This window comes from Arachis hypogaea, chromosome 4 (genome assembly GCF_003086295.3).
Source record: "Arachis hypogaea cultivar Tifrunner chromosome 4, arahy.Tifrunner.gnm2.J5K5, whole genome shotgun sequence".
Lineage (NCBI taxonomy): Eukaryota > Viridiplantae > Streptophyta > Magnoliopsida > Fabales > Fabaceae > Arachis > Arachis hypogaea.
The window spans coordinates 100,344,452-100,358,398 of NC_092039.1; the positions used below are offsets into that span (position 1 = coordinate 100,344,452).

A 13,947-nucleotide genomic window follows, 5' to 3' on the forward strand; every position below is an offset into this window, starting at 1 on the left:
AACTAAAATAAATAAGGAAGAGGTAACAAATATAAAATATGAAATATAACTTGATAGCTCTAATAGTAATGTTTACTAGAATTACTATATTAATAGATATATTTAATAATATTGTAATAAAGTATAAGAGGGAGAGAGAATGAAGATTATTTTATTGTTATAATTGTGTGTTACGTAATGAAGTTTAACCTCTATATATACATGTAAGGAGGCTACCTTTTTTCCACTATTATTAAATACAAAGACTTTGGTAACAATGAACTTCAGTATAAAAAAAGTAAGCCATCCATGGTTATTCATTGTTGTTCTTATGGTAACAATTTTGTGTTATTGTCTACTTAGTATTACTCAAATAAATTATGCCAAGAAGTCAAATTTTCTTTTTTTATTAGATGGGTCAACCATAAAGATCACATAGCCTAAAATAGTTAAAAACTTAAAATGATTACATCGTTATAAGTTATAACTTCATAGGATTTGTACATATAGAAAAAAAATTATTGCATGCTTATAACGCATTTAAGGAGATTGTGATCTATCAGTTAATAAGGTGATTATTTTGAATAATAAAAAACAAAAAACTAGAATCGGCGGATAGAGCACATTGCACCTAAATACTCCATCAGCATGCAATAATTTTTCAGCATGAAGCATATTATGCAGATTAAGTCTAGTTTGTTTCATAATTTGACACCATAAGGCATATAAAACCATGCCAATTCTAACTTGCCCTAATTAAAGGGAATCAAGCATAGGAGAATTGTTCTTCTGAATTTGCATGGTGACATTTGGGTCCATTGGCCTTGTTTTGAGGAAATCTGAGTACCATTTAGCAGAGAGTTTGGGTTGCCTACTCAAGCTTGGATCCTTCAAGTCAACGAAATATAGGCCATAGCTGAACTCATATCCACTCAGTAACTCAAATGCATCCAAGAAGGACCATACAAAATACCCTTTTACATTTAAGCCACTCCTTCAAATATGTTTGTCAAGGAAAATTGTCAATTAGCTTTCATTAATCAATTGATAAAGTAGTTTAAATTCAAGCAGAGAAGTACCTCACTGAATCAAGCATGCAACCAATGTATTCTTGCAAGTACTTCACCCTTGGCCAGTCATCCAGCGACGAGTTGCGCGGCGTTTGTTGTCCTGCAAAGGTTGTCTTTAGGCTTTAAAATTTGTAAAGAAATTTGATCTTTAGGGTGCGTTTGGTTTGTATTTTTATTTTCTGTTTTTAAATTTTTATAAAAAGAAAACTGAAGATAGTGAAAATAAAAACAGAAAATGATAATGTAAAGGTAACGCACCCTTAACTTAATCATAAAAAGAATGTATATGCTCAATTGTTCTCGCTTTAAGAAAGAGAGAATTGTACCGTTTTCGTGTATGTAAAGCGGAAAATTGCCATAAGTGTTCTTGAATGAGTCCAGCACCCCTTGCAAACTCCAGGGTGTGATTGGAACCTAATTTCAATTAGCTGTTAGTGCAAACAAATAAGATCCTAATTTAAAAAATAAAAAAAGAAAAGAAAAGAAAAGAAAAGAAAGAGTAGTTCCATGTTCCTGGTTCCTACTAAATTCTTACCTCCTCAAAAGGTGTTCCATCAGGAACTGCCACAACCAAAGAACATTAGTTAGCTAAAGAAACTAACAAATTATACAAATCTTCAGGAACGTGCTGACTTACACCTAAGTATAGAACTAAAGACTGTATGCTGATTTTAATTTCATGATTAATGTAGAAAAACTAATCCATAAATCAGTTTCAGAAACTAAAGTTATAAATTGTTGCCTAATATATATATACATGAGACAGTTTGTAACATTAACATACATATAAGATCGGCTGCCATGTCTGCCATGTAATCTCTATGATCCATTTGCACATTATTCTTGACAAGAAATGAGTAATAAAAGTTTATTCCTAGAAAGTCCATTGAGTCCTTAACCAGATTCGATTCCTTTTTCGTGAAGGAAGGAAGCCTCGAGCGCACGATCTTTTTCATTGTTTCAGGATAGTCCCCAAATATAAAGGGATGTAGATACCTGTAATAACAGATCATACACAAAATCTAATGTAGTAGCAAAGCACCTAATGTAACAATTAATGTAATATTAAAAACTATGAACTTTGTGATATATATAATTAACTAGCTGGTCTAGGATTGTAAGTTTGTAACTTACCACCCATGATAGAAATCTTGAACTCTTTGTGTAGCAGTGATATCTTCACTACTATTTGTTTGTGGAGCAAGACCAACAGTAAGGATATTAAACCCAACAAACCCATTCTGCATCCCCTGCATTTAACACAAATCAAATGAAGATTAGCATTTTGTAGATTTATATGAAGATTAGCATTTTGAAGCATTTACTTCCAACTTTCAAATAATAGAGTAAACTATTATTTTTTACTATGAAAGATTTGAGCGCCGACAGTTTTAACTATGAAAGATATAAATTAACTTGATACTCATAAAAGATTGGTTTAATTAGACAAAACTAGCCAAAGAACTATCCATTTTTTAAAATTTTGTCGAACTAATCTAATCTTTAAAGGTTATCGAGTTAGTTTGTATCTTTCCTGGCTAGAATTGGCAATAGTTTACCCCGGAGAGAATCTCTAAGGCTAATGAAAGAACAAAGCAGAAGGGTGAATGTGGCACATGATAAGCATTTTTAGTACCTTATACTTGTTCCTATACAATCTGGAAGCTGATCCATGTGCTAACAATATATTATGAGTTACCAAATATGGCTCAGTTGAGGAATTTCCTTTAGAGCAGTTAAAGTAAAGGGAAGGAGAACAATGTTGTGGGGGCAACATTCCTAAATCATAGCCGAAAATCGCAAACACATTAGCTTCATTCACTGTGGTCCAATACTTTACTCTGTCACCGAATTCTCTGAAGCACACATCTGCATATTCTGTGAAGTCTTTCCTACAAGCACACATCCTTAGATACATTAACTGATCCAACAATACCATTAACTAGATGGCGACATTGTTATAGAGATATGATCACATCAAGTTTGTGAAGCATACACAATTCTCCGGCTGACCCATCCGCCGTATTCATCCTCCAGTTTTTGTGGAAGGTCCCAGTGGTGTAATGTCACATGTGGTTGAATTCCTACAAGTTGAAGCAAACATCATAAAAAATGTATATATCAGCATTCAGCATATAACTTGAAAGTTTGAAGAAAATCTCTTAGGAATTAATCAAACTATAAATATTGTGAAATCAAGCCTTGAGAATAACCATGGCTTATGAGTTCATTGATAAGGTTGTTGTAATACTGCAATCCCTTGGGATTGATTTCTCCTCTTCCATCTGGTAACACATAAACATGATGGTCAAAATCAAATATAGCATTAATTCCGAGTTCATTGAAAAATTAATGTATTCAAATTAGTGGACGGAGCAGAGTGGAGATATATCATATATCCTCCCTAATCAAACAAAATCCATGTCAATCACAGAAAACTTTTGACATTATTTTAGTTTTAGACATTAATTGAAGAATATCTGATAGACAAAAGTATAGTGACCTTACCAGGAATAAGTCTTGACCAAGATATGGAAAGTCTATAGGCATCTAAGCCCATGTTAGCCATGAGTTGAACATCTTCCTGGAAATTCAATTCATGAATTCAAATCAAAACTCATAAATTCTTCATCTGCACGTGTGTGCCATAGTTCTGTTACTCCATAAAGAGATATATACCTTGTACTTATGATATTGATCACAAGTAATGTCTCCATCACCATCATACAAATTCCCTGAAAATATATTATAGTACACAATAAATAACTAACAAAATATTATCGAAGAAATGACCCATGTTATGATTATGACTATTATATATGTTTCTAAGGACAGTACCATTATCAGAATGGGCAAAAGTATCCCATATGCTAGGCTTTCTTCCATCTTCATTTGCTGCACCTTCAACCTTTAATTTTCACACACAATTATAAATACGTGCATGCAGGTGAAAAATTTAGAAACATCAACAGTTTTCTGGAATCACAAGGGAGAAGAAAAGAACCTGATAAGCTGAAGTTGATGCACCAAAAACAAATTCAGTTGGAAATTCATCTTTGCTCAAGGTATAAACACATGAAGGGAGGACCAGCAGTGCTACAAGAACCTCTGCACATAGTAATAACAACTCTACCTTATCCTTCATGATTATCAAAGGAGATTAAGATTCTTATTGCTGGTTTCTTCAACGGTGTTTTTTTTTTTTTCGCTACACATATTTTGTTGCATTATTTATTTATTCTTATTAGCATCTTAATTACTAAAGGTCAACGTCGTTAAGTGCCTTTTGTTGGTCCCTCCCAATACATATATAAGCTTACATTAATATCTTATTTTTGGAGTAGCTACGTAGATTTCAAGTTTTCTATTGATGCTACGTGTTCATTAGTCTTTGTTCCATGGGCCATGGCTATGATAGTAGAATAAATAATTTAAAAAATTATTCTTATTTGTTCTCCTTAAAAAAAAAAGTGACTTTGTATTTGACCCACGGACGGACCCAATAACAACAATGAGAGGTATTGGGCCTCATTGTGTTTTTTATTTTTATTTTAAAAAAAAATAATTATATATAATATGTCTTTATTTTAAATTTTAAATAATTCTACTATAAATAAATTAAATTTAATTGATTAAAGTCCCAAATTAATTTTTTTATTTCTTTATTATTTTAATTATTATTTAACTTAATTAAATTTAATCTTTTTGTCGTCACTCCTTTATTCCCTTAAACCCTCTTCTTATTTTTATATTTTCAACCTTCTTTTTCTTTTTTTATCTAGTGGTCATCTTCTCTTCATCAATCAAAAGGTAAATTTTAAATTGTCCATGTTTTTTTATATAGCTCTTTATGACTCTATGTATCTTCCAATTTCATTGTTTCTCTTTTTGATATTTTTAATTACAAATTTTAATTCAAACAATTATAATTTAGATATTAATCTAATATTTTATTCTCTTCATGACTTTATATACTTTATTTTATTCTCAATTTATTCATTTTTATTGCTTATTTTTTATTCTATTATATGTATCTATGTTGCATATAAAATTTTAAAATGAATTGATTAATTTACTAATTTAGAATATATTTTTTATTTTTAAAAATAATAATGAAAAATATTGTAATTACAAGACATAATTAAACAAATGCATAAAATCTTTCATCTAACATTATATCAAAATTAAATTAAAAAATATATAACAAATTTAATTATTTTAAAAAGAAAGAAAAAATTATAAATTAAGTTTTTATTATTTTATATAAACATACTTTTCATATGCAGATTTAATTTTTCTAGTATTTATATATAATGTTAATTTTAAATTAATAAATACTAGTGTATCGTTAAGCGCTAATATGCCAATTGATTCAATCTTTTATTATTAAATGTGCATAAAAAAAATTAGTTAGGATACTAAGTTATCTATAATTTAATTAAAATAATTAAGTTTAAGTTTTAGAAATCAAATAAGTGGAACCTATGGTTGGAAAGGAATAGGCAGATTTTTCAGCACACAAGCAAAGGAGTTGACGAAATTATCAACATGTCTTCGAATAGTGCTAACGAGTGGAGCGGTGGAGATCCCTTTAGTCAGGGATGGCTCCAAGTACAGTGGTGTGGGGACAAGCGCCCCCATTACAATTTAGAATTTTTTTTTAGTAGTATATAATAATAATAATATTTATTTGCCCCCATTAGATTATTAAATTTAATCCTACAATAATTTTTTACTCAACTTTTGGTACTTAATCGTCAATTTAAAAATTTTATATTAGATATTCGTTAGAATGATCAATTCTCATATTTAAACGAAATTAGTACGAAATTAATGTTCTTTTTTAAAAAGTAACTCAAAAAAATATTATTTATCTTCTTTTCAAATTAGCTTTAATTTTTGCGTAGCAACTATATTAATTGAAGGAACTTTTTTAACTATAAATATCAATAAGAGTCGGCTTCTAATTGTGTTGGGAAGTGAATTTTTAAATAATTGTTTAGTAATATATATGAAAAGAGAGAAATTTTGATGGTAGTGTTAAGAGAAAAATTACTTAATTTTTTAAAAATATGAAACCTAAAAGTAGAATTTTAAATTATATATTATTATTTAAATTACTATTTTAGTGTTTTAATTTGTATATTAGATATTTTGAAGGCTAATCATATTTTACAATAATAAAATATAATCATAACAATAATCATACTATATGTACATAAAAAATAATTATTTGTATAAAATATAAAATACACATTGAAAATAAGTTATACAATAAATGTATTTATACATAAATATATAGTGGTTAATAGATAATTTAATATTTAATTTTTATATACACATATTGTTTTTATTATAAAAATTATTATCATGTTATATAAATTTTGTCCCCACTATTAAAATTTTCTGGATCCGTCACTGCCTTTAGTTGTTGATGGCTATGCCGGAGATGACAACGGGGACGGATTTGTGTTGTTGTAATTCTTGTTAAGTTTGTTTGTTTTTAGTTTGGGTGATTCTGGTTGCTCCACTTCTATTGTGTTGAGCTATTCGCTTAAAAAAAAAAGTATTTACTAACTCTTTTTAATTTTTATATCTTTATATAATTAATAATGTTCAACAAAATTTATTTTAATATATAAATTTTTATCCCCATTTTTAAAATTTTTTGGATTCGTTACTGATTTGACCATTTTTGTTGCTTGGATTGATAGGTGTTAAAAACTAGGTATAGTTACACTGACAAAAAAAACTAGGTACATTTACTTACATTATATGTGTATTTGGATAAGTTAAGCTCAAGACAAGTCTTTGAAATTGGTATCGTATACTAAAATCATTTCTAAGATTTTAATTACATTAATGATATTTTTAAAATTCAAAGGTGGAGCTAGTATAAAATTTGAGGAGAGACCGAAGTTTAATTTTTGAATATAAAGAAATTAGAATAAAAAAAATTTTGAGGAAGCACGTTGGAAGGAGAAAAATATGTTCTATCTTTTTGAAAGTTCATTTTTTTTGTTTGGCTAATTTTTCTTTTTATAAACGCAGAAGTGATAATGTACTCAAAATCGGATTTACAAGAAGCAACAATTCTTAACTTCTGCATTTTACTAATGGTCTTTTAGTCATTGACACTCAATATTTATTTTTTTTTACTAAATTTATCTTTTATACATGTTATTGTATTATTTATAAAATTCTTATTATTTCTCTTTATATGAGCTCTTTTTTCTATTATTTACTATTTTTATTTTTTATTAACTTTTGTTTGACATTATATACTTTTATAATTGTAATTTTTGTGTATTATATTTATTATTATCTTTTTATAATATGATTTATTGATCTCATTAGGTAAAATAAATTAAACAAAAAATTAACCAAAATAATAATAATAATAATAATAATAATAATAATAATAATAGTAAAAAATTATAACATACTAAAAAGAAGTGGTAAGAATACTAAAAATATATTATATAAAAAATATATAAAAATATCAACAAAATTAAACAAGCATAAAAAATAATATTATAGTTTAATGTCATGCCTTTTTTAGTAATTATCTATCTAAAAGTGATTTTAACTAATATTATTCAAACAATAGTTATTTTATCAAAATCAATTTTGATATAGAGTTGCCAAACATAAATCATATTGACACAAACTTACTTCTACCCAAAATCAATTCTATAAATCACTTTCATTCAAACTCCTGTTTGACAAACGACAATCCAAACACACACTAGGTCCCTGAATATTTCGATTTTGGACTAATTAGCCCTTGAAAAAAAAATCTAGTCTTTTAGGATAGTAAACGGTAGATAGATTATGCCATTTTATCAATTTATCACGTAAAACTTAACAATTGTGCTTATATGTACCGTTAACTACTGTAACATGCCTATTTATAAAAGATTGTCATGTAGATAACATCTTTTGGAGTAAAACTTCACCTGATTTAGTAGGATTCGTATTAATAGAGAGCAATTGATAAAGATTATATGAAAAAATTCAAAAGATAATGAATGATTTATTGTCCAAAACTACATTATTTCTATGCTCATATGACAATAACAGGACAACACCATTATAGATAATGAAATACATGGACAATTCTGTTTTGTTTCGCACTATCTATTGACGAAAGGATATACATGTCCACTATTTATTATTGTGAAGGACCTAATTGGTACTTTTTTTTCTTCAAGGACTAATTAGTCCTAAGTTGAAATTATCGAGGATCTAATTGTTACTTTACTCAAATAAAATTTTAAATGGGAACTAAACTAAAATTTACACATAATTTATAAGAAAATTTAAAGTTTAGAGGGGCCATTGTCCCTGTTGACACATGAGAGGCTCTGTCCTTGTTGAGATTAGTAAGAGTGCACCACGTTAGTCCCTGACTCCCTGATTCATTTTTCATTAACAACGTGCTGACGTGGTTCAATGACATAGATCGTTAGTGATACGTCACTTTATGGTTTGGCCACATGTAATAGTATGATGATAGGTCGATCAGTGACACGTGGTTGCTGACGTGAATGGTTGTACCACGTGTCACAATACTATTTAGCCACATATCTGCTTGTGCCACGTATCACAATATTATTTGTCCATGTGTTATCCACTATGTTTTCATTACAGATGCACAGTAACTCATTTTAGTACTTGAAATTGAATGCCATGCACCAAGTTAATCTATTCACAATTTTTTTTCATTTTTTTTTATAAATTCAAAATTCTCAATATCTTTGAATACATTCATTCTAATTCTATTTTTCACATGTTATTTAAATACAAATATTTTTTATAAATATTTTTAAGATTTTAGTTTTAAACATATAAAATTTTTTCATCATAATAATTTAATACTGTTAACTACGTGATATGGACTAACTTCTCATGCAATAAGGGAAGAAACTATACACTCACTTTACATAAGATCATTATCTCAGATGACTAAGTCATCATCTCCATCTATAAATATCCCAACAAACTCAGGTATTTCTCAATCCAATTCTCACATAAACCAGCTTAATCTCTTACTGGCTTAGGTATCGGAATCCCTTATAGGTATCCCTAACTATTGCCTTAGAGCTGACGTGAAGGCACTTCAAGCACCCTCACTGTCATCTCCAACCTCTTTCGTTTAGTCTATTTACACACAACTATTTTTAGATATGCCTCGTAACAATGATTATGTTATTTAATAAAAGAATTACATGATTAATTAAGAAAATATATTTTTTAAGTCCAAAAACTATGTATTTTATAGGAATAAAAAAAATAAAAAAATGTGTATTTGATTCTTGATTTCTTGTTAAAAGTATGCGTATTTTTGGACAAAAAAAATGTGTTTAATCAATCATATAATTTTTTTAAAATAACATACTTTTATATATATATATATATATATATATATATATATATATATATATATATATATATATATATATATATTACAAATTAGATAAAGTTTACTTTTTGTCCCTAAAGTTTGGCAAAAATTTTAAAAATATCTCTAAATTTTATTTTGTTTCAATTTTGTCCGAAAATTTTTAATTTGCATCAAATATACCTCTAATGACTAATTTTTCAAAAAATTTAGGATCAATTCAACAAAAATTGCATAAGAACAACTTTCAACATAAGCAAACCAAACATAAATATCATGCAATTAAAATCTCATAAATAATTTTAGTGCACGACACTAATTTTAGAGACCACTTTAAAATTTTATTCATATTTAGACCTACTTTTGTTAGTAATTTTTGTGCATGGCCTATCATGCCACCTGTTTATTTTTTAGCCGACCGTGGGTTCGATTTAGATATTTTATATTTAGAGTAAAAAATAAATAGGTCTCTAGCCTTTTTAATTGCGGACATTTAAGCCCTTAAAATTGAAAAATATATTTAAATTTCTCACCTGTCAAAACACGTGACACTTATAGCCCTCCGTCGAGTTGGGGTTAAAAAATGTAACGGAGAATGCTGATCTGGAGGAGAGAGTGATGATGTGTCCGTTGCGGTGATAATGTGGATAGTTGACAAAAAGTTAGGGGACAAATAAGTCCCTTGTGCATTAAAACGACGTCGTTGCAATCTCCCATTCTTCATCTCTTCGTAATCCCCATAACACCCATAACCCACTTTAATAATTATATCAAACCCTACAAGAAGACAAACAATGTCTCTCTCCCTAAAAAAAATGTCTTCTAATTCAAAGTGATATTATGCTAAGTTGAAATTGTGATTGGTGAAGGTAACGCCAAACATCGTTGGTGAAGAAGATGTCATCTTGTATAAAGGTAAGAAAAATCTTCAATGCTATGTGTGTTGGTGTTTAAATGGTTATGACAATACATGGTGTTGGGTTAAAGAAGAAAAAATTATGTTGAGTTTAATGATTTCAAAATTTCTGTCACTTGAGCTAGGATTTGAATATGGTTTGTAGGGTTTTAATATGTGATTATGTATCTTTATAAGGGTGTTTATGTTAACATAGTTATAGTGATGATATCAATTCACTGCATTTGTGGAATAATGATGAGTTCCCTGATTTATTTAAGGGTTAAGTACTGTTTTCGTCCCTAAGGTTTGGGGTGAAAATCAAATTCGTCCCCGATCTTTTTTGTTATTAAAATCATCCTTAACGTTACAAAACGTTATAAAATCATCATTTTATCCATAAACAATATTTTTTCGGACAAAATTACCCTTAAACAAAAATAAAAATTATTAAAAAAGAAAAACCACCCCACCCCACCCCTTATCCCCATCCCTCCCACCTAAATCAGAAAACAAAAAGAAAATAAACAAAAGACACATAACAAAAGAAGAGAGAAACAGAGAAAAAGAAGAAAGAAAAGGAAAGGAAGAAGAGGGAGGTGACAGCGGAAAAGAGTGTGGCCGCCATCGTGCTTTTGCCGTTGTATCGTGACTATAGAGAAAGAGATATAAAACGAGAAGATGAGAGAGAGAACGAGAGAAGAGAGGAAGGTGCAGAGGTTGGGAAGGTGGAGAGCAGAGAGTGGTTGGATTGATAGAAGCGTCTTCGAATTCGTCGTCTTCAGCTTCGAATTCCCCGACATGGCGGCGCTGTGACGTGTTCTGGTAGGGAGATGCGACGCTTGTAGTGGTTATTGGCTTTCGACAAACGGTGATCGTGGGTGGCAGTTGGAAGGAAGAGGAAGAAGAATAGGAAGAAGAAGGAGGGGCGCACTGAGGGCGGCAGCGGCGGCCAGAGGTTGATTATGGCAGTAGGTTCCCGCCCCACACCGTCACTTCCTTCCTCCTCTTTCTGTTCTTCATTTTTTTATTTTTTTATTTTTGAAGAATTTGAACGTCTGTTTTTTTATTTTTTTAATTTCTATCGTTGTTGATTTTGGATCTGAGGTGTTATGGTGATGATTGTTAAATTGTTGTTAAATGTAAAATTTCTGTTAATTTATTTTGTGGATGTTGTTGCTGTTGATCCATTTTGATTTTTGGTGTTACTGAAAGTGTGTTATTGTTGCTGAATTTGTTGAATTGTTATTGAATTTGTTGTTGAATTTAGTTGCTGTTATTGCTTATTAATTAATTTGTTTGTTAACTTGAACAAAAGCTTGTTGTTAATGGAGTTTGAGAAGAGAAAAAATGGGGGTTGATGTAGAGAGAGAAAGGTAGGTGAAGGAAGAAGCTTAGGTTGGGAGTTTGAGTTTATTGGGTTGTTGGGATGGAAAACAAAGTTTGGGTCTTTGATTGGAGGAAGAAATGGATTGGGAGGATTGATGAAGAAAGAGAGGGATAATGAAGCCGTTGCAAATGGGTTGGGAGGATGATGAACAAAGTTAATTTATTTTATAATTTATTTTTTACAAGGGTAAATTTGTCTTTTTAGAGCGAAAAGGATGATTTTAAAGCCTTTTTAAACGTTGAGGATGATTTTAATAAGAAAAAAAGGTCGGGGACGATTTTGATTTTCACCCTAGACCTTAGGGATGAAAACAGTACTTAACCCTTTATTTAAGTATGTGTTGATAATGTGATGGATGATATATATGTTGTTCCTATTTTTCATCACGAAGGCCATTTTAGTAGAACACCCAGTAGATCTCTTGTGTATTTTAATGGGAAAGTAAAAAAATTTTTGAAGATGGACTTAGACTTCGTGAATATTGGAGACTTGGTAACATTGTTCAAGGGTTTAGATTATGCCTCATATAAGGAAGTTTTTTTGTATGACCCAACAAGCAGTGATTTTAGTCTGGACTACACATTTTGAGAGGGGATGCAGGAATCCATGAACTTTGACAGAATAAGCATAGAAATTCAAAATTGATGAGTTCTACATATACTTTAACAACCCCGTTGATGAGTCAGAGATAGTGGATAATGTTGGAAAAAAAGATGCTAGTGTAGAAAAGATGGTGAAAGAATTTTGGTGCGCGAAATTGTGAACAATACTTTTCACAACTCTCATAATCCCCGGTCATGAACCCCAAAAACTTGGTAGTTCAATACCATGGCATTACACAACTTCGCACAACTAACCAGCAAGTGCACTGGGTCGTCCAAGTAATAAACCTTACGCGAGTAAGGGTCGATCCCACGGAGATTGTTAGTATTGAAGCAAGCTATGGTCATCTTGTAAATCTTAGTCAGGCAAACTCAAATGGTAATGGTGATGAATGAAAATAACACAAAGGTAAAGATAGTGATACTTATGTAATTCATTGGTAGGAACTTCAGATAAGCGCATGAAGATGCCTTCCCTTCCGTCTCTCTGCTTTCCTACTGTCTTCATCCAATCCTTCTTACTCCTTTCCATGGCAAGCTTAAGCAAGGGTTTCACCGTTGTCAGTGGCTACCTCCCATCCTCTCAGTGAAAGCGATTGCATATGCTCTGTCACAGCATAGCGGAATTCATCTGTCGGTTCTCAATCAGGCCGGAATAGAATCCAGTGATTCTTTTGCGTCTGTCACTAACGCCCCGCCCTCAGGAGTTTGAAGCACGTCACAGTCATTCAGTCATTGAATCCTACTCAGAACACCACAGACAAGGTTAGACCTTCCGGATTCTCTTGAATGCCGCCATCAGTTCTTGCCTATACCACGAAGATTCCGGTTAAAGAATCCAAGAGATATTCACTAGAGCCTTGATCGCTTATAGAACAAGAGTGGTTGTCAGTCACCTTGTTCATGGGTGAGAATGATGATGAGTGTCACGGATCATCACATTCATCAAGTTGAAGAACAAGTGATATCTTGGATAAAGAACAAGCGGAATTGAATGGAAGAACAATAGTAATTGCATTAATACTCGAGGTACAGCAGAGCTCCACACCTTAATCTATGGTGTGTAGAAGCTCCACCGTTGAAAATACATAAGAACAAGGTCTAGGCATGGCCGAATGGCCAGCCTCCCAAAGTGATCAAAAGATCTAAAGAAAAAGGTTCCAAAGATCAAAAGATTTTAAAATACAATAGTAAAAGGTCCTATATATAGAAAACTAGTAGCCTAGGGTGTACAGAGATGAGTAAATGACATAAAAATCCACTTCCGGGCCCACTTGGTGTGTGCTTGGGCCGAGCAATGAAGAATTTTTCGTGCAGAGACTCTTCTTGGAGTTAAACGCCAGCTTTAGTGCCAGTTTGGGCGTTTAACTCCCATTTGGGTGCCAGTTCCAGCGTTTAACGCTGGGATTTCTGAGAGTGACTTTGAACGCCGGTTTGGGCCATCAAATCTTGGGCAAAATATGGACTATCATATATTGCTGGAAAGCCCAGGATGTCTACTTTCCAACGCCGTTGAGAGCGCACCAATTGGGCTTTTGTAGCTCCAGAAAATCTACTTCGAGTGCAGGGAGGTCAGAATCCAACAGCATCTGCAGTCCTTTTTGGTC

At 31.0% G+C, this 13,947-nt stretch overlaps 1 protein-coding gene across 1 annotated transcript; it reads right to left on the bottom strand.

Annotated features, from left to right (window-relative positions):
• Window positions 1-357: 357 nt before the first annotated feature.
• On the bottom strand, window positions 358-4,325 carry LOC112797052 (beta-glucosidase 10). Its single transcript, XM_025839804.3, has 13 exons — window positions 4,054-4,325; window positions 3,888-3,957; window positions 3,729-3,784; window positions 3,558-3,633; window positions 3,263-3,334; window positions 3,046-3,133; window positions 2,686-2,941; window positions 2,184-2,299; window positions 1,834-2,045; window positions 1,585-1,610; window positions 1,376-1,463; window positions 1,059-1,149; window positions 358-973 (listed from the first exon to the last, which is right to left on the bottom strand). The coding sequence occupies exons 1-13, from the start codon at window positions 4,192-4,194 to the stop codon at window positions 736-738; spliced, it is 1,530 nt and encodes a 509-aa protein (XP_025695589.1). The 5' UTR covers window positions 4,195-4,325; the 3' UTR covers window positions 358-735.
• Between the last annotated feature and the right edge of the window lie 9,622 nt (window positions 4,326-13,947).